Source organism: Panthera onca, chromosome D1 (assembly GCF_046562875.1).
Source record: "Panthera onca isolate mPanOnc1 chromosome D1, mPanOnc1 haplotype 2, whole genome shotgun sequence".
In the NCBI taxonomy this organism is placed as follows: Eukaryota; Metazoa; Chordata; class Mammalia; order Carnivora; family Felidae; genus Panthera; species Panthera onca.
Genome location: NC_138348.1, coordinates 4,837,442 through 4,855,360, shown reverse-complemented (window position 1 = coordinate 4,855,360; position 17,919 = coordinate 4,837,442). Strand labels below are relative to the sequence as shown.

The 17,919-nt window shown below is 58.5% G+C and overlaps 1 protein-coding gene across 12 annotated transcripts in view; it reads right to left on the bottom strand.

Moving 5' to 3' along the window:
• CHKA (choline kinase alpha) overlaps nt 1–3,841 on the bottom strand; it is a 61,181-nt gene extending 57,340 nt beyond the window's left edge. For 2 of the 12 annotated variants that reach the window (XM_078433753.2, XM_078433756.2), the window contains exons 1-2: nt 3,342–3,821; nt 3,120–3,215 (exon numbers count right to left, since the gene is read on the bottom strand). In XM_078433753.2, coding sequence (XP_078289879.2) covers nt 3,120–3,215; nt 3,342–3,685 — 440 coding nt within the window. In that variant the 5' untranslated portion in view covers nt 3,686–3,821. Of the gene's footprint in view, nt 1–3,119; nt 3,216–3,341 lie in introns of all 12 variants that reach the window. The other 10 variants (XM_078433758.2, XM_078433760.2, XM_078433757.2 and 7 more) reach the window with 9 other exon arrangements.
• Between the last annotated feature and the right edge of the window lie 14,078 nt (nt 3,842–17,919).

Sequence of the window (17,919 nt, the reverse complement as noted above, 5' to 3'; positions counted from 1 at the left end):
TTTAAACAATAGCAACAACAACAAGAAAGAACCACTCTAAAAAGGGAGGCTGGGGCCCAGGCTGAAAGCACGCCAACAAGTTTGGATTTTAATCTCCAGCTACAGGAAGCCACAGTAAACTTTTAAAGCTAAAGGAACAGGGGCGCCTGGGTGGCTCAATCAGTTGAGCCTCTGACTCTGGCTCGGGTCATGACCTCACAGTTCGTGGGTTCGAGCCCCGCGTCGGGCTCTGTGCTGACAGCTCGGAGCCTGGAGCCTGCTTCGGATTCTGTGTCTCCCTCTCTCTCTGCCCCTCCCCACTTGTGCTCTGTCTCTCTCAAAAATAATAAACATTAAAAAATTTTTTTTTAATTTTTTAAAACAAGAATAACAATATTTGAGAAATACCGAGCAACGAGATATAGAATGGATGGGGGTGGGGGGGGACCCAAAGTGCAAGGACATCCACAGGTGCCTCCTGGTACAGGGTCTAAGCAAGGGCGCAGGCCTGGACTCCTGGCTTCAGAAACAGCAAACAGAGGAGACAGCAGGTGTGAACGCAAAAGGCAAAAGCGGCTCACCAGGTCTCAGCTGTCACTGCGGGCAGAGGAGGGGCCTCTGGGGGAGTGCAAAGGTGGCAGTGGTCCTGCAGCTCTGGCCAGCTGCTGTTACAACTCCAAGACAGAAAGCAGCAAAAGCATATTCCAGGGTGGGAAGGAGCAAAAGGGTTAAACGTGGGACAGACTAGACGGACTGAGTTGAGGTGGCGAGGTCTGATAAACCCCTGCGGATAGACCAGCACTCAGTAAAAAGCTGAAAGATTGTGAAGTGTCAATAACACGATAGCCAGAGACACAGGAAGTGCCACCTGCCTGTGGAGGGCCACTGGATTTCGACCCAGAGGAATCCCTTTCCTCACTGTGAACTGCCTCTTTTGCCCCCCACCTTTTTTTGAGAGAGAGAGAGAGAGAGAGAGAGCGCGCACAAGTGAGCGAGGGACAGAGAGACAGAATCACACAAGGAGCAGGGGGAGGGGGGAGAGAGTGGGGGAGGGGAAGAGAGTGGGGGAGGGGGGAGAGAGGAGGAGGGGACGGGGGAAGGGAGAGGGAGGAAGGCAGGGAGGGAGGGAGGGAGAAGCAGAGCTCACCTGAAACAGGGCTCAAGTTCAAGAACCAAGAGCTCATGACCTGAGCCAAAGTCAGATGTGTAACAAACTGAACCACCCAGGAGCCCACCTCTTTTGCCCCTTTTTAAAGCTAGGCATCACCCACTTCCCATGTGCTAAATCACCTCTTTTCTCATGAAACCCATTCCATAATTACATCCTGTTGCAGAAAACAGGACTAAGAGGCAATGTATACCATAGTTTTAAAAGGTCCTCTAAACAAAAAGGACAGCTTCCAAGACTACTTCTGCGGGTACCAATTCCTGGAGAAAAGAAAACATCTTCAATGCTCTTACAGTAACAGTTACTAATTTTTTTTAAATGTTTATTTATTTTTGAAGGAGAGAGATAGAACATGAGCAGAGAGAGAGGGGACACAGAATCGGAAGCAGGCTCCAGGCTCTGAGCTGTCAGCACAGAGCCCAACACGGGGCTCAGACTCACAAACCACGAGATCATGACCTGAGCCGAAGTCGGACGCTTCACCGACTGAGCTGCCCGGGTGCCCCTATTCATTCTTTTAATGAAAGTGTCTGCAAAACCATCACATTCAGGTAGGCCTGAAAATTCTCAAAGAAAAGGGTGATAGAGACCATCCCAGGCCATGTAATCATCAGTCTGTATAAACGGGAAACCCAGAGGGGCTGGAGGTCAGTGGCTATTCGCTGATGTCAGAGTCTGAGAGACTAGGTCTCTGGTACCCCACTCCTGCCCCAGTGCTCTTGCCTGTTGCCTGTGAGGATGTTCGGACACCCGGGATCCAGCCTTACGACATTCCCTTGTGGGCCCTTTCAGGGGAGTGTCACTGGTCCGTTAGGCTGTTGTCTTTTGCTTAAAACTGTCATTGGAGGGGCGCCTGGGGGGCTCAGTCGGTTGAGCGTCCGACTTCGGCTCAGGTCCTGATCTCACGGTTGGTGAGTTTGAGCCCCGCGTGGGGCTCTGTGCTGACAGCTGGGAGCCTGGGTCCTGCTTCGGATTCTGTGTCTCCCTCTCTCTCTCTGCACCTCCCTGCTCACACTCTGTCTGTCTCTCTCCCTCAAAACTAAATAAACATTAAAAAAAAATTTTTTAATAAGTAAAATGAAAATATAAAACACCTTTCACTGGGCAAGCTCCTTTGATTCCCACCTTTGGCTCCTGCTGCTCGCAAGCAAATCCGTGAGAGGGGCCAGAGGCACAACAAGGAAGTGAAGCTCTGCTGCAAGACTGGGCACAGAAAAGGAATCAAATGACTAAACTTGGAGTTGGGGATTATCAGTGGCGGGCGGCCAGTTTCTAGATACTACACTCAGCCTAGTCAACCAGCGAAAAGACAACGGGCAGAGAAAGAAATGCGCTTTTGAAGGTCTAGGGGCGCCTGGGTGGCTCAGGGCACCATCTCGAGGTTCGTGAGTTCGAGCCCCGCGTCCAGCTCACTGCTGTCGGGTGCAGAGCCGGCTTCAGATCCCCTGTCCCCCTCTCTCTGTCCGTCCCCCACCTGCGCTCTCTCAAAAACAAACAAACAAACAAACAAATAAAGGTCTAAGTAGGTCCCACGCTAAACGTTAAACGGTCATCTCCTGGGGCCAGAGTGGCAACGAAAATCAAGGCAGCCCCTTGTCCTCTTCGGTCTGAACAAACACACGCGTACGTTTTTTTGGTCATTTAAGTATACGGCTAAATATTTTTAGCTTAAGCAAAGGGGAGGCCCTTTCCACCTCGCTCCTCGTCATTCCTGGAGCCACACCTCCTAAACTCGGACCACGAATACACCCCGGTGCTGAGCAGCGTTAGCGGGGAAGGGGCAGATGTTACCCCCAGGACACGAACGAGTGAATCCCGGGGGGCGGGGAGCAGGTCGTGGACGCGGGCAACTAGCAGCAAAGGCACCAAGTGTCTTCTTTTAAAGCCAGTCACAACATCGCTCCTCACTCGAGGCCCTGACCCCCAAAGGGGGGGCCTCCCCCGGCAAGGTTTAAGAAGCTTCGGCACAAACCGCACTTGGTGATGATTCAACGGTATTGTTCTGCTCGGAGGAGACCTGTCTTCGCCTGGCACCGGGATCCGTTCAACAGCCGGTCTTCTGGAAGGTCTAGGGGCGGGGGGGGGGGGGGGGGGGGGGGGGGCTTGGATTTCCCATGGGGTCCGCCCCCCGCCCCGGCCAGCGGCTCCCCGCGTCCGCCCTGCGCGCCCACCCCGGCGGGGCGCCGCCACCGACCTGATGACACTGATGTGGAACTGGTCCTCGCGAAGGCCCCGCCAGGCGCCGGGCAGGAACTCCTTGCACCACAGATAGGCCCTGCGCCGCGTCCGAGGCTCGGGCTGCTCGTCGGCCGGCGGCGGCGGCGGCGGCGGCGGCGGCAGCGGCAGCGGCGGCGGCGGCGGCGGCGGCAGCGCGAGCGGCGGCTGCGGGCCGCCCAGCTGCTTGGGCTCGAGGTCGCTGGCGGCGTCGCGCTGCTGCCCCACGCCGGGCGCCGGGGCCGCGCTGCCGCCGCCGCAGCTCAGGAGCAGCCCGAGCGGCGAGGGCTCCGCCTCGCCCCCGTTGCAGAACTTGGTCTTCATGCCGGGCAGGCGGCCGAGGAGGCGCGGACGGCCGCAGCGCGAGAGAGCGAGGCTCAGGGTCCGGCCGGGCGGCCCCCTCACGGAGGCCGGGCGCGGAGGCCGCTCGCCGGCTCGCTGACGGGCCGGCCGGGGGAGGGAGCGGCGGTTGGGGGCGCGCCGGGCGGGCGCGGGGCGGCGGCGCGGAGGGAGCGAGCGAGCGAGCGAGCGGGCGGCGGGCGGCGGCGGCGGCGGCGGCGGCGGCTGAGACGCTCGGCGGGCCCCGCTGGCCGCGGCGCGCGCTCCTATACCGCCGCCGCACGAGGAGCGCCGCCCGCGTCACAGCCCGCCCTCGAGCCCGCCGCTGATTGGCCGCCGGCCGCCGCTGATTGGACTCACAGTCGCCACCGCCCTCTCCACGCCACCTCCCTATTGGCTGCGGCACCGCCCCCCGCCCCGGGCGCTGCCGGCGCGGGGGGCGGGGCCGGCGCGGGGGGCGGGGGCGTCGAGCCGGAGCCGGGGGTCGCCGGGTTGGAGAGCAGCAACTGAGGTGCGGGGGCGCCCGGAGAGCGGCGCGGGGGCCCGGTGGGAGCCTCCGGCCCCGGAGCCTCGGGCAGCCCGGGCTTGGCTCTGGGAGCCGAAACTTTGCTCGGGCCCCTGGGAACCCCAGGACATCTGAAGCCGGGGCCTGGCAGGGTGCAGGCAGGAAGCTAGTGCCTGCAGGCTGGCTTCTCTTTTTGCATGACCTTGGGGCAAGGCACCTCTCTCTGCTGCTCCGTGGGTGTGTTTTTATAACATTTCCCAGCGCCGGCTCGGCTCCTTGCGAGGCGCGGCCGCGCGCCGAACAACCCAGAGCCGGAGGAATTATTTTCCCCGGGTCCGAAAACAGGGCAGAGGCGATTGGCTCAAGGCTGAACAAGTGACCCCGCCCTCCGGGGGGGGGGGGTCCCTCCCGCAGCCTCAGTTTCCCTGTCCTTGGTGCTGAGGACGCCGGGCACTGAAGGCTCGGGGCAGGCGGGGCGGCATCCCGCAGCGGGGCCGCCGCGGCCACGCGGATCACTGGCCAAAGGTGAGTGCCACGGGGCTGCTGGCTTTGTGGACGCGCCCCGCCCGCCCCCGCGCAGGAGGCAGCCGCGTGACCGTGACTAACGCACCTTTGCCCGCGGAGGGGGACGAGGGCCCCTTCTCCAATGGGCCGCCCCGGCCCCTGTCCCTCACTCCTGTTTGAGCCCGTGGCCCCAATCCTTTCTGGTAGGGGGTTACAGATAAATATAAAAATTACAGATCCTATTTTACGGGACGTGAGCTGGGACAAGAGGTTTCCCAGGCTGCTTAGGAAATTAAGCGCCTGGATTACAGAAAATGGCTTCTGTGTGGGATCTCACAGTCGGCCAGAAGCAAACATCTCTTTTTAGATCGTGTGTGTGCTTGGCTGAACTTGCTCCAAGAAAAGTGGACTTTTTGAACAAAAGTATTATAATGAAAAGGGGCCTTTGGCAAGACAGCTGTAGAGGTGGGCCTGTGCCCTGAACTGAGGACCTGGGAGTAGCCTGGGCGTTTTAGAAGGGAAGCAGGGTGGGAGTCCCATTGGATGTTTGAAAAGCTGAAAATTCAAGGTCTTCAGTCAGGCCATTTAGATAAAGTAGCCAAGGACTCTGTCTAAAAATACCACTGCAGGGGTGGGACCGTGTCCGTGGCCTACCCAGGTGACAGACCTTTTGTCCCCCTGTCCCCTGGCACCCGCCTAGTAATCTCAGGAATGCCAGAAACCTGGCGGGGAGGAAAGGGCGTTAGAAGTAAGGGTTGGGTCTCTGTTGTTTGAAATAACCCTGGCGTCTGCTGGTTTGAGCTATTAGAACCCACAGGCGCCTTTATGGAACTGCCGTTCCCTGTGGGAGGAAAACGATGCCTTATTAAAGGTGTTGGAAAAGTTTTGTCTATTATTGCTTCCGTTTATAGATGTGGAGACTGAGTCCTGCAGGGTCTGTGTGTTTCAGCTGAGGTCCCTCGGCTAAGATGAGAGGCAAGGGCAGGTGTCCCCGCTCCTTTGTGTGAAGAAAGAGCATTACTTCCAAGAGGATATAAAACTTCCCTCCCCTGCAGGCAAGCTAAAGTCCTGAATGTAGCTCTCATTAGCTCATCCTTCGTTTGGCCACTCAGGGCCCACCCTCAGGGCTGGGGCAAGACTATCAGAGGGAGACTGAGGAAGCTTGGCCTAGAGTAACGCTAAAATAAGAGGTTTTACAATGAAAAAAGACTAATTCTGCCATAGAAGTAGGGGAAGCCTCCCCAGCCTTGCCTCTTGAGCAAGGCTTTAGAGGGTTGAGAAGGCATTTTCCAGGCTGTCCACTTTCCAGAGTCACCTGTGAGGATACATAGTGAAGACGGGGTCTGGCGTGCAGTAGGCACTCAAGAAAAGTGCCAGACCCATCACGATCCACAAGGAGAAACCCAGAGTGATAAATCTGCTCATGACCCTTGACCTGGCAACCCGCTACGCTTGGCTCCCGGTCCAATAAAGAATAGCAACACTGTCCCCCCCCCCCCCTCTGCTGCCACACTGTGCCTCTCCCCTCATCCCCGTTGGTTTATTGTGTATTGTCAGTCTCCTCCCCACGTGGGACTTCCGGGAGAGATCTTGACCAGCAGGCCCTGATTGTAGACAGTCAAATATTTCTGCCTGGATGAAGTTCTGGCTCCTCACTTAGTAGCTGTGTGACTTGGGACTGAGCCTCAGTTTCCGCGGCTGTAAAATGGGGATCACAGGCATGCCTCAGAGACATGACAAGTCCAGTTCCAGACCACCGCCATAAAGCAAGTATCACAGTGAAGTGACTCAAATGAATGTTTTGGTTTCCCGGTGCCATATATCAAAGTTATGTTTCCACTACACTGTAGTTTATTTATTTATTTTTTTTGATGTTTGTTTATTTTGAGAGAGAGAGCACGAGCCGGGGAGAGGCAGAGAGCGAGGGAGAGGGAGGACCCCAAGCAGGCTCCGTGCTATCCGCCCAGAGCCCGACGTGGGGCTTGATCTAACGAACCGTGAGTTCATGACCTGAGCTGAAATCAAGAGTCGGACGCTCAACCAACGGAGCCACCAGGTGCCCCCAAAATAAAATCTTTAAAAAAAAAAAAAAAGGAAGAAAAACTTTCCAAAAGCTCTGATTGATGCTGAATTCCGAGAGCAGACAAAGAGGGTGTGGGTGGTCGGCCTTAGGAGCAATAGGGATTCGGGGTTATGGTAGATCGGGAGGTCCCTGTCCAGTCCCAGGCATTCCCGCAGACTGATTCCTCTGGCCTGAGGGACTGGCCAGGGGGGTCCCCAGGGCCACTAGGCAGACCAGGGTCCCACGGGCCACCGCCCTGCCACCAAGTGCACCCGCAAGGCCTATTCCAAGGAAGGGCTTTCTGAGTCTGCCTCCCTGGAAATGGAGGGACCGTTCGTCAAGCACTTGATAGGAGCAGGCCCTATGCTGTGCCCTTTACCTGTATGCAGCATTTTTGAGCTTTCGGAACTAGCAATGAAGTGAGTGTAATTAACACTTCCATCTCCAGCAGGCAGCTAGGAAGGGCAGAACCCGGGGACCCACCAGGACTTCCTCTGAATACAGGGGAGCCTTGGCTGTCAGCACCAAAAGCACCTTTGGCCCAGGAAGCGGCAGAAGCTTGGCGCAGTGGGGGTTCCCTAGAGGGCCGGCGGGGCTGTGCTCACCACCCCCTCCCAGGCTGCCGCCAGGACCAGGCTCCCTTACTTCATTTCTGAGCCTTAAAATATTGATGTGAGTACTCACAGGCCAACAGGCTGAAATCCCACATGCTCACGATTGGGTTTCAGCCCCCGCCAGCAGAGTAACAGAGCTGGGCCCCTTGACGGAGTACCTGGGTTGGACCCCACCCCAGGATGCTCTGTCAGCTAGCTCGAGACTGGGCAGGCCTGGCAGCTTCCTGGAGGCCTCTGAGCACTGAGAGCGAGTGTGGTCTTCCTTGGTGGCCTCCTGCCATGCACCCAGCCTCAGTGAATGAAGGCCACAGGCAGGGCTTAGGTCCCAGAGGGCTTAAGGAAAGCAGGTGACTTGAATGCCCACGTGTCTGGCGGATGGGACAGGCCCTCCCTCCCGCCGTCCTCCATTTGCAGGGACCCTGAGTATAGCATGAAGGGTAAAAACCTGTCTTTGCATCTTGTGCCTCCACTCACAGTGTGGCCTTGGACAAGTCACCTACCTCTCTAAGCCAGATGAAGATAATTGTTCCTACCCTAGAGCATTACTGCAGGGGTGTGGGGGTGGGGAGTGTCACTGATGCAGGCAGAGAAAGGCCTGGCCACAGAGTCAGGGCCCCGCAAAGGGTAGCTGTGCTCTTCTACTGATTGTTAGCTGGATTCCCAGAGGCTGGAGGAGACCATAATCACCTGTGGTCAGGGAGGATGCACCTGTAGCAACCCATCCCAGGTGCCACCAGGAGAGCAAAGCCCGTGGGAACTCTGGCAATATGGGCCTTATACTGAACAAATCGATGCTTGTATCCCACATGCAAAGGTTCCCGTACAAGATCATTTTACTGTTCACAAGTGACCGTGGGAAGGGACATAGCGTGAAGAACGTCTTTCAAGCCTGGCCACCTGTCTCTGTGAGAATCTGGCTGTCCTTATTTAGAGCCGACAGCAGAAATCTAAATCTGAGGTCCTACGGGCTGGTAAAGCCCTCCTGAGATCCCTGTGGGAGAACCTGGGCAGTGGCCATCCAGCTATGGGAAGTGATTCCCTAAGGCCCTCCCAGAGCACCTGCTGTGTCCCCAGAGCCTGTGGGGGTGGGGTTTCTTAAGTTTATTTATTTTGAGAGAGAGAGAAAGAGAGTGGAGGAGGGGCAGAGAGAGCATCCCAAACAGGCTCCACACTTTTAGTGCCAAGCCCGACATGGGCTCCATCCCATGAGCCATGAGATCACGACCTGAGCTGAAATCAGAAGTCAGATACTTAACCGACTGAGCCACCCAGGTGCCCCCAGAGCCTGGGTTTTAGAGCAGACCTTTCAAACTCACTTTCCAGATTTGGTGCAAACCTGCCCTGTGGTTTTTTGTTTTGTGTGTGTGTGTGTGTGTGTGTGTGTGTGTGTGTGTGCGCCTTGCATGCATTACTTTTGTAACACAATAAATGCATTTTTTAAGAGATCCTACGTATGATGAAAGTCATACCACGGAGAGGAGGCTTCTGGGTTAGAGGTCCAGAAACCTTGGTTCAGACTCTGCAGCCTACTGGGCTCCCGTCTCCTTGGTCAGCCCTAGGCTCTGAGGCTGGACTTGTGCCAGGTGGCTTTGGGACGGCTCTCCTTTCTGTTTAGAACGACCAGCAGGATCCAGGGATGCCCTGTGCAGATGGGTAAGCTGAGATCCAGGGTCACCGGTGGGAGTGAGTGACCGTGCTGACCCAGGGTGCTATGGCCCCTGCTGTGCCAACCCCGCTTGCCATTCTCCCAGCCCAGGGTCTGGCTTCTTCCTGCTGGGAGGGCCTCCCATCCCTAGCCCGAGTGCCCCCAGCCCTGTCCCCACCGACCTAGAAGCAAGGAAGCTGGCAGCCCCCAACCCCAGCCGGCCTGAAGAAGCCGCTCAGAGGTCGGTGGAACCCCACTGGCGGCCCTCCGTGTGACCTTGTCCGGTCCCAGAGCCTCTCGGCATGCCCCGTACCGGGGCAGAGTGAGAGAAGGAAGGAGAAAGGGGAAGGCAACTTTGGAAGATCTTCTGGGTCCCGGGAGGCTGTGGCCAGACGCTTCTCCCCCCCCCCCCCAGCCCCGCCGCCGGGGGCCAAATTCCGAGGCCAGCTGCTGTCCTTGCGGTGAGGAATCCGGCCCGACGGCATTCCTGCGCCACTCCCCCTCCTCGAGAGAGGGTGCTGGGCCCTGCGGGGGGCAGGGCGGGGGTGCGCAGAGAGCGGGGTGGTCCCCCGGCCCCTGGGGTCCCTCCGCGGTAGGGCCGCCCCCGACAGCGCCCCCAAGTCCCCCACGCCCGCCCGACCCGGCGCGAATCGCCCCCCACCGTTGGCCTGGCAGCCGCTAACGGCTGGCCCTCCGACTGGCTTGTCGAGGCTGCCGCAGCAATTAGAGCAGGAACAAGGTACCGCCCCCAGGCTGCGGCGCCAGCGTGTGACCCGGCAAAGGTGCCCGGTCCCCGGGGGCGGGACTACTCCCGGCTGCGACCGACCGGGGCCCACCGAGCACCCGCGCAGCCCGCCCGCCAAGCGCAGCGGCCTCGGGGCTCGGGCCGGAGACCCCGACCCTCTCCGGTCCCGGCCGCCTGCACCCACTGACCCCTCGACCTCCTTCAGCGCCTGCACGTGGTGGGTGCCCAGTGAGTGTTCAACGAGTGAAGGGACTGGGAGATCCCCGAGGTGGGGGCGCCAGCGTGGCCTGAGTTCTAATCCCAGGTCCGCCCTATTCCCTATTGGCAGTTTGGCGCTGATCGGGTGATTGCTCCTTTTGCACCTCTCTGTTCCTTGCCTGTAAAATGGGAAGGAGGGGGAGCCCCTGCCTCATGTGGTTGTTAGAAGGAATGAATGAGCGAATAGTTACAAAGAGCTTAGGACGGAACCTGGCACACGGCCAGAGTGTGAGAGGAGGAAGAGTACTGTATGTGCAGAAAAACTTTTTTAGGGCCACCTGGGTGGTTGGGTCGGTGGAGCCCTGGACTTTGGACCATGGATTTTGGCTCTGGTCATGATCTCACTCTGCTGACATCGAGCCCTGCCTCCAGCTCTGCACTGAGCGTGGAGCCTGCTTAAGATTCCCTCCCTCTCTCTGCCCCTCTCCCCTGCCTGCACGTGCTCTCTCTCTAAAATGAAAGAAACTGGGGGCGCCTGGGTGGCTCGGTCGGTTAAGCTTCCGACTCCTGGTTTCTGCTCGGGTCGTGATCTCACTGTGTGTTGAGGTCCAGTCCTGCATCGGGCCCTGTGCAGACAAGCAAGGAGCCTGCCTCAAATTCTCTCCCTCTTCTCTCTCTGCCCCTCCCTGCCTCTCTCTCTCTCTCTCTCAAAATAAATAAACACAAGAAAGAAAGAAAGAAAGAAAGAAAGAAAGAAAGAAAAAAATTAAAAACTTTTTTTAAGGTTTATTTAGAGAGAGAGAGAGAGAGAGTGCACCTGTCTGGGAGGGGCAGAGAGAGAGGGAGACAGGCTCTGAAGCAGGCTCCAGGCTCGGTGCTGACTGCCCCACGCAGGGCGCGAACCCACGAGCCGCGAGATCATGACCTGAGCCGAAGTCGGACGCTTAACCGACTGAGCCACCCAGGCGCCCCGTGGAGCATTCCCACTTGGGCTTCACCAGTTCCAGCTCTGTGTGTAGAGCTCCCCACCAGGACCCTCCCTGGCTACAATTGTGCGACTCCTTCCCACCCTCCGTTCGCGGCCTTGGCACTGTGTGCCCTCCAGCCTTCGCCTCCCCCCATCCCCAGGTGGATCCCGCCGCTCACCGAACACGCCCGGCCCTCGCGACAGAGGCACCGCGAGTACGCCCGCCATCCAGACGCATCTTGGGCACACACTGCCCAGTCCCCCGCCCCTCTGCGGCGGGCAAGGACCACGTGACTCCTTAAGTAGGCCACTTCTCCTGGGAGAGCCTCTCTGCCCTCCTATTCCCCTTGTCTCCGACCAGCAGCGAAGGATCCAAGAGAAGCAGCCGGGGCCGCGACACGACCGCCAAGGCGCCCCGGGGCCCTGAATCACCACGCGGAATTCTCCCTGCCCACGTGAGCGAACCAAGACAGGAACAACAGTCGAACATGGCCCTCGAGGGCCATGAAGGTTAAATACCTAGTACACCTGCCCGGGACTCTTCCCTTCCGTGGGAACCCAGGGAGCTGGCCGCAAGGGGAAGCCAACAGCATCGCAGGAAGGAAGGATCTGGATCCCAGGGCCGAAGAGAGGCCTGGCCGGCAACATGGGCGAGGAGTTTGCTTGACCCAGACGCAGAGCTTCGCGATCCACAGGTGCTGCCCTTGGGGGACTGTCCTCATGGCACCTGGCTTCCCCTTCCTTTGCCGTGTCCACCTGGCAAACCCCCATGCCAGGTGAACCCAATGCCCTTCTCAACCGCCACCGGAAAGCTGAATGTTCCTGAAGAACACCCTATAACTGGTTCAACTGGTTTTACTTTCAATTGGTGCCCTGAGCCAGTGGGGTCCTTACTCTGTCCTACTGCCTGTTCCGGGAGGTTGGTCTTTCTCAGCCCAGGTGACCCACTTTACCATCGTAAATGCTTCTAAGGGTACAGCTCAGGACTGTTCACGTAAGTTCTTCAAGCTATTGTGAATCAAACTGTTAGGAATATTGGTGCACAAATACCTGTTCAAATCCGCACTTTTTTTTTTTGTAATGTTTTATTTATTTTTGAGACAGAGGCAGAGTGTGAGAGGGGAGGGGCAGAGACAGAGGGAGACACAGAATCCGGAGCAGGCTCCAGGCTCTGAGCTGTGAGCACAGAGCCAAACGTGGGGCTCGAACTCATGAACCATGAGATCATGACCTGAGCCGAAGTCGGTGGCTCAACCGCTGAGCCACCCAGGCACCCCTCCTTTTCAATCTTAAAAAGGAATAAAATTCTGATTTTTCCACGGTGGCTGCCCAACACTTACTGTTCTCTGTTCCATTTTTTATAATAAGCTTCCAAAGGGTGTGAAATGCTATCTGCCTAAGGATTAGTGATGTTGAGCAACTTTCTATGTGCTCACTGGCCATTCGCATATCTATTAAAGCTTTTCATAGAAATAAACACCTAGACAAAACACACACAGTACCCTGTTTTCTTCCTCCAGTACCTTCTCCCCAATTTCCTTCTTCAGTGCTGTGGGTGATGAGATTCTCCCCCTTTTACTGACCACCTTTTCTCACCTTGGGGTGTCCCTCTGAGCCCTTCACTCACACCTCTTAGGATCAGGAGGTTGGGGGGGGCAGTTTGCTTCTGTTGTACTTCCTTGGCCCCTCCCATCTTTTCTTCTTCTGGGGAGCTCAAGCCGCATCCCCAGGACTGAACTCTGATCCCCATGTTCTGAAAGCCCTGGCCGGTCTCAGAAGCTGCCAACGGATTGCTTCCCCCCAGCGGCTGCTGCATCAGCTTGGGGACCATTGTTTCTGCCCTTGGGGGACCCTGGTAACCACAACACTTTCTTCTAGCAAGCCAGGTGAGGGTTTTGCCCAGAATTGATGGTCTCTGGCCAACCTCCTCCCCTCTTTTTTCTCCAGCTGGCACCTGATTCTTCCCCGGCCTCCTGCTTTGTTGGGAGGGGACGCAGCCACCCCTTCCTCCTCCCTACCCTTGTCTCTGCTCACCTCTCCATTGCTTCCCTTCCCCAAGGGAAGAAATTCCAATCCTACAAAGGACAAAGCTTTTTTTCTTAATTAAAAAAATTTTAATGCTTATTTTTTTTGAGAGAGAGAGACAGAGAGAAAGAGAGAGAGAGAGCATGAGCAGGGGACAAGCAGAGAGAGAGGGAGACACAACCTGAAGTAGGCTCCAGGCTGTGAGCTGTCAGCCCAGAGCCTGATGCGGGGCTCGAACTCACGAACTGCAAGATCATGACCTGAGCCAAAGTCAGACGCTTAACCGACTGAGCCACCCAGGAGCCCCCTCTCTTTTAATTTCAAATGGATTTTTTTCAGGGCGCCTGGGTGGCTCAGTCGGTTAAGTGTCCGACTTGTGATTTTGGCTCAGGTCATGATCTCGCGGTTCATGAGTTCCAGCCCCACATAGGGTTCAGCGCTGAGAGCCCCAAGCTTGCTTGGGATTCATTCTCTCTCTCTCTTTCTCTCCACCCCTTCTCTGCTTGCGTGTGCGCTCCCTCTCTGTCTCTGTCTCTGTCTCTCTCTCTCTCTCAAATAAGTAAGCTTTAAGAAAAAATTAAAATGGATTTCTTCTTGATCACAAAAAGGAATAGGTGTTTACTGCAGAAAACGTGGGAAATACTAAACGAAAAAAAGAAAAATCCTACCAGGCAAAGGTCAACGTGGCCAGTGGGGGTTTGCTTAATATCTTTCCAATCTCTCTGAGTCTATGACTTTTGAATAGTTTTGTACTTAAGGACCAGGAATCGCACTCCTGGATACAGGTCCGAACTTGATAGAAATGAGCGCTTACGTCCACCGACAGACACGCGTGAACGACGCCCCGCAGCACTTCTCGTACTAGCCCCAAAGAGGAAAGAAGTCAGATGCCCCGGAGAAGTAGAATGTACAGACGGGTTGTGGTATATCTCACAACCGAGTACCACCACGGTGACAAGGAGCACACGCCACGCTACGAAGGAATCTCACGGACGTTAACGTGGAGCGCAGGAAGGTAGACAAAAGGGGACACGCCGACCCCCAAGAACTACATTCCCCAGAATCCCCTGCATCAGGGCTCCGGGTAGTTTCTGCTGATCACAGGCATTTGCTCGAGGTCTGGGAGGCCACAGGGAAACAATGGTGGTGGTGTAGGCTTTCCCAGATGTGACACTTGGCCAGTGATTTCTGGGGGGGTGTCTTCCCGCGGCTCACCCCCTGGTGGCGCGGGGTCCCGCAATTCCTGCGTTTCCTGATTTCCAAGCACCCTTTGTCAGCGGACATGCCTGCCCTTGGCTCTCCCGGCTCTTCCAGGGGCAAAGCCCCCACGTGCCTGGGTTCGATCCCTCTCTGTGTTCCTGGCTGAGCCTGGCTTGAGACGGCCCCGTTAGAAAGATCTTAAAGGACGTAGTTGGGGTCTCTGCCTTTTGAACAGAAAAACTGGGGTTTTTAAGCCAGTTCTGTGGGTCTGGGTCTCCTCTTCCTCTGGGTCCTTGTTTAGAAAACAGAGTGAGGTCTACGCACAGTCGTGTGGGAGAGAAAGCGAGATCACGCGCAGAGGATCCGAGCCCCAGTGCCTACACTTGAGGTGACAACAGACAATCGGCTGTTACGATTATTTATCATCCTTCCCACTTAACAGATGGGAAAAGCGAGGCCTGAAGAAGTGGTGCCATTTGCCACAGACCACACAGCCAGAAGGTGGCAGGGCGTGTGTCCAAACCCAGGAGTGTGAGCCCCCCTCCTCCCCGACTCCTGTTTCTTTTTTTATTCCTTGAAGATTTGTTGCTGTTGATTTTTGAGAGAGAGAGAGACAGACAGGCAGACGGAGAGAGCAAGCAGGGGAGAGGTAGAGAGAGAGGGAGACACAGAATCGGAAGCAGGCTCCAGGCTCCGAGCTGTCCGCACAGAGCCCGATGCGGGGCTCGAACCCACGAACCGTGAGATCATGTCCCGAGCCAAAGTTGGACGCTTAACCGACTGCGTCGCCCAGGCGCCCCAGTGACTCCTGTTTCTTTAGCTGTGCCTCAGGGCTTACAGCACCCAGCAAGCCTGGAGTAGCTCTGTGTCCCAAGGACGGTGCAGCAGGATGAAGGGAGGAGGGCCGCCAGTCCGCCTCGCCTCTCTCCTGAGGCTGTCAACTGGGGCCGAGGACGGCCGTGGCCCAGGCCTGTCACCTTGTCTCACCCGGGGCCCTGCTAGTCTGTGTGCTTTTTGCAAGGCAGGGGCCAAAGCCTACTGTCGACAGAAGCTCAGAGAAGGGCAGCGCGTGGCCTGGGTCCCAGAGCAAATCAGGGGCCAGGCTGGCCTCTGGCCTGACCTCCGGGCTCCCAATCCGTCACCGGGCCGGGCTCACCCAGCACCGTGGATGGTGCTGAAGGCCCGGAGGATGTGACCAAGCCGCGGGCTGAGGTGTCCAGACTTGCCAATGCTGTTCCAGGCCTCCCTCCTCCCTCCACGGTCTCCCTCCTGGTGGCAAGAATGTGGACGTCCCACCGATGTTGCAACTCCAGGGGAGAGAGCGTTCCTCTTGCCTCCGGGTCCCAGCTAAAGTCCCAAAGTTGCATTTCATTGACTCAGCTTGGCCACGGATCCATTCCTAGACCGGTGGCCGTGCCCCGGGGGCCAGGGGCACACACTCTGGCTGGCCAGCCCTGGGCTCAGGCTGAGGTGGCTGGGAGGCGGGTCTACCCTGAGCCACGGGGACTGAGAACCGGGAGGTGACCTTTTCCGAAGAAGGGGGTCGGTGTCCAGGATGTAGATGCAGGCGATGACCACAACCGGGGGCCCGGGGGCCCGAGCCTGTTGCCGGCCCCAGCCCTGCTGGCAGCGACTGGACTCTCTTCTCCGTCTGCTTGGGCCCAGGAGGAGGCAGTAGGAATGGCCTGCAGGAACAGGTCCAGGAAATGATGGAGGATGGAGTGTTCTTTGGGGAAGGGGAGTATTGGGTGTCCCCGCTCCCCACAGACGGAGTGCTGGCCTCCGTCTCGGGGGCCCCCCCCCCGGCTGCTGATGAGGGGCGGTGCCAGGGAAGTGCGGGTGAGGCCTTGGCCTCGGGGTAGACAAGGCCCTTCCCCACCTCCACACCCGAAACCAAGCTTCACGGGACGCTGCCTCCGAGAAGCCTTCCCTGCTGTGCCCATCACCCGCTCAGGAGGCCTGCCCTGTGTCCCCTGGGCTGCCCTCATCAGAGCTCCAGCTGAAGTGTGTGTGTCTCCCTCTCAGAGGGTGGACAAACTGAGGGCAGGAAGGCGGGGATTCCCTGGTGGCCGGGGTGTGCCCAGGGTAGATCTTGGCACAGAGCGGCTGTTCGGCAAACATCCCACGAATGAAGGAAGGAAGGAAGGAAGGGATTGCAGGAAGGCCCTGCAGACAGCCCCGGGGAGCCCACGCCTCGGTCCATGGGTGGCCAAAGCTGGGGAGGGAGAGTGTCCAATCCTTTGCGGCTCCCGATGGCCGGAGTCCAAGTTCAAGTTCGACCCATCTTGACCCTCTCAACCCCGCTGGCACGGAGGCCTCTGAAAGCCACGGGGCCAGTAACACGCTGCCACGCCTCTGCCGTCTGTTTGTCTGACCCAGTGCCCGGAAGGCTGCCTGGCACGGAGACTTGCTCACACCCTGGCTCCTCCCCAGGGCAGCCCAGCTCTGCCTCCTGTCTGCCCGAGGGCCCGATGCCAGCCTGGCCGTCCCACCGCATCCTCACTGCGCCCACTACCCACGGGGCACTGGGCGGCGGAGGGAGCAGCTTCAGGATTGGGTGGCACGGGACCCAAGCCTTACCTGGGTGGGTAGGCTGGCGGGTGCGGGTGGGACTGCTCCCACGGCCCCTCATCTCCAACCGGGCACCCTGCGACCTCACCCCCTCTCGTTCCTTCTCGAGGCGCCCTGTTATCTCTCATGCCCCCAGCCTCGGTCCCTGTCAGAACATACCTTCCCCTCTCGCCTGCAGGGAAAGCGGTCAGCCTAGAGGGGACAGGTAGCGTCGCGCCCGCCCTGCCCCTGCCCAGCCAGCACACACCCCGGGGCCCTTCGCAGGGCCCGTCTCCCTCTCTGTATTTCCTGGCTGCACAGACGGGCCCGATCTTTGGGGCTGCGGGGAAACGCCCAGAAGCGGCAGCGTCTGGGCTCACAGGGGGCCGGAGGGCCGGTCAGAGGACAGCGCGTTCCCCTCTTGGCCGGTCCACCGCGCTCCCCTGGCGTGAAGGCTGTGGCGGCAGCAGGTGCCTGTACCCACGTCCCCCGTGGCCATCAGCCCTCCCCATCTCCGACCTTGGGCCACGTCCCCGGGCCCAACATGGAGCAAGTTTCCTGCTCCCCACTTCTGACCCTTTCTCCGCTGGGAGCCACCGGGCAGGATGCAGCGGTCCTGGGGGCCCACGCAGGGCACAGCCGTCTTGCCCAGCATGGCCTCCTGGGCCCCACTTTACTGGGAGGAGGAGAGGCCGGCCCAGGGGCCCCCGTGGCCGGTGGCGACCTGAGGCTTTGGCTTTTCTGGGCGACCCGAACCCGGCCCCGTGACCGAAGGGGACGCGAGAGGCTGGAGTGATTCCAGGGTCTCTGTCTCCAGGGAGGAAGCCCCTTCCCCGTCGGCCTGCGGGGGACCCCCGGGGCTAGAGGGATCAGGGCTGAGCAGACAGATCAGGCTGAGAGTGGGGCATCTGAGAGGATTCAGGAGGTGACATCAGCCGGGTGGAGAAGTGGCTGCTCAGGTAAGGGTGGGGCAGAGAGAGGGTCCAGGAGGAGGGAACAGCAAAGGCCTCCTACCCCAAGCGAGCGCCAGGCTCGTGACCAGCCTCACACACACACCCCCCCCCCCACCCCACCCTGTGCTACCAGGGCCCGCCAGGGGCCCCGGGGACTAGCCCAGTGTGGCGGAGTCCCGGGCACTCTGTGCCCCTGGTGATAGATATTACCCCACTCTGAGCCTCAGGCTCGTCCTCCCTCCCAGGAATGG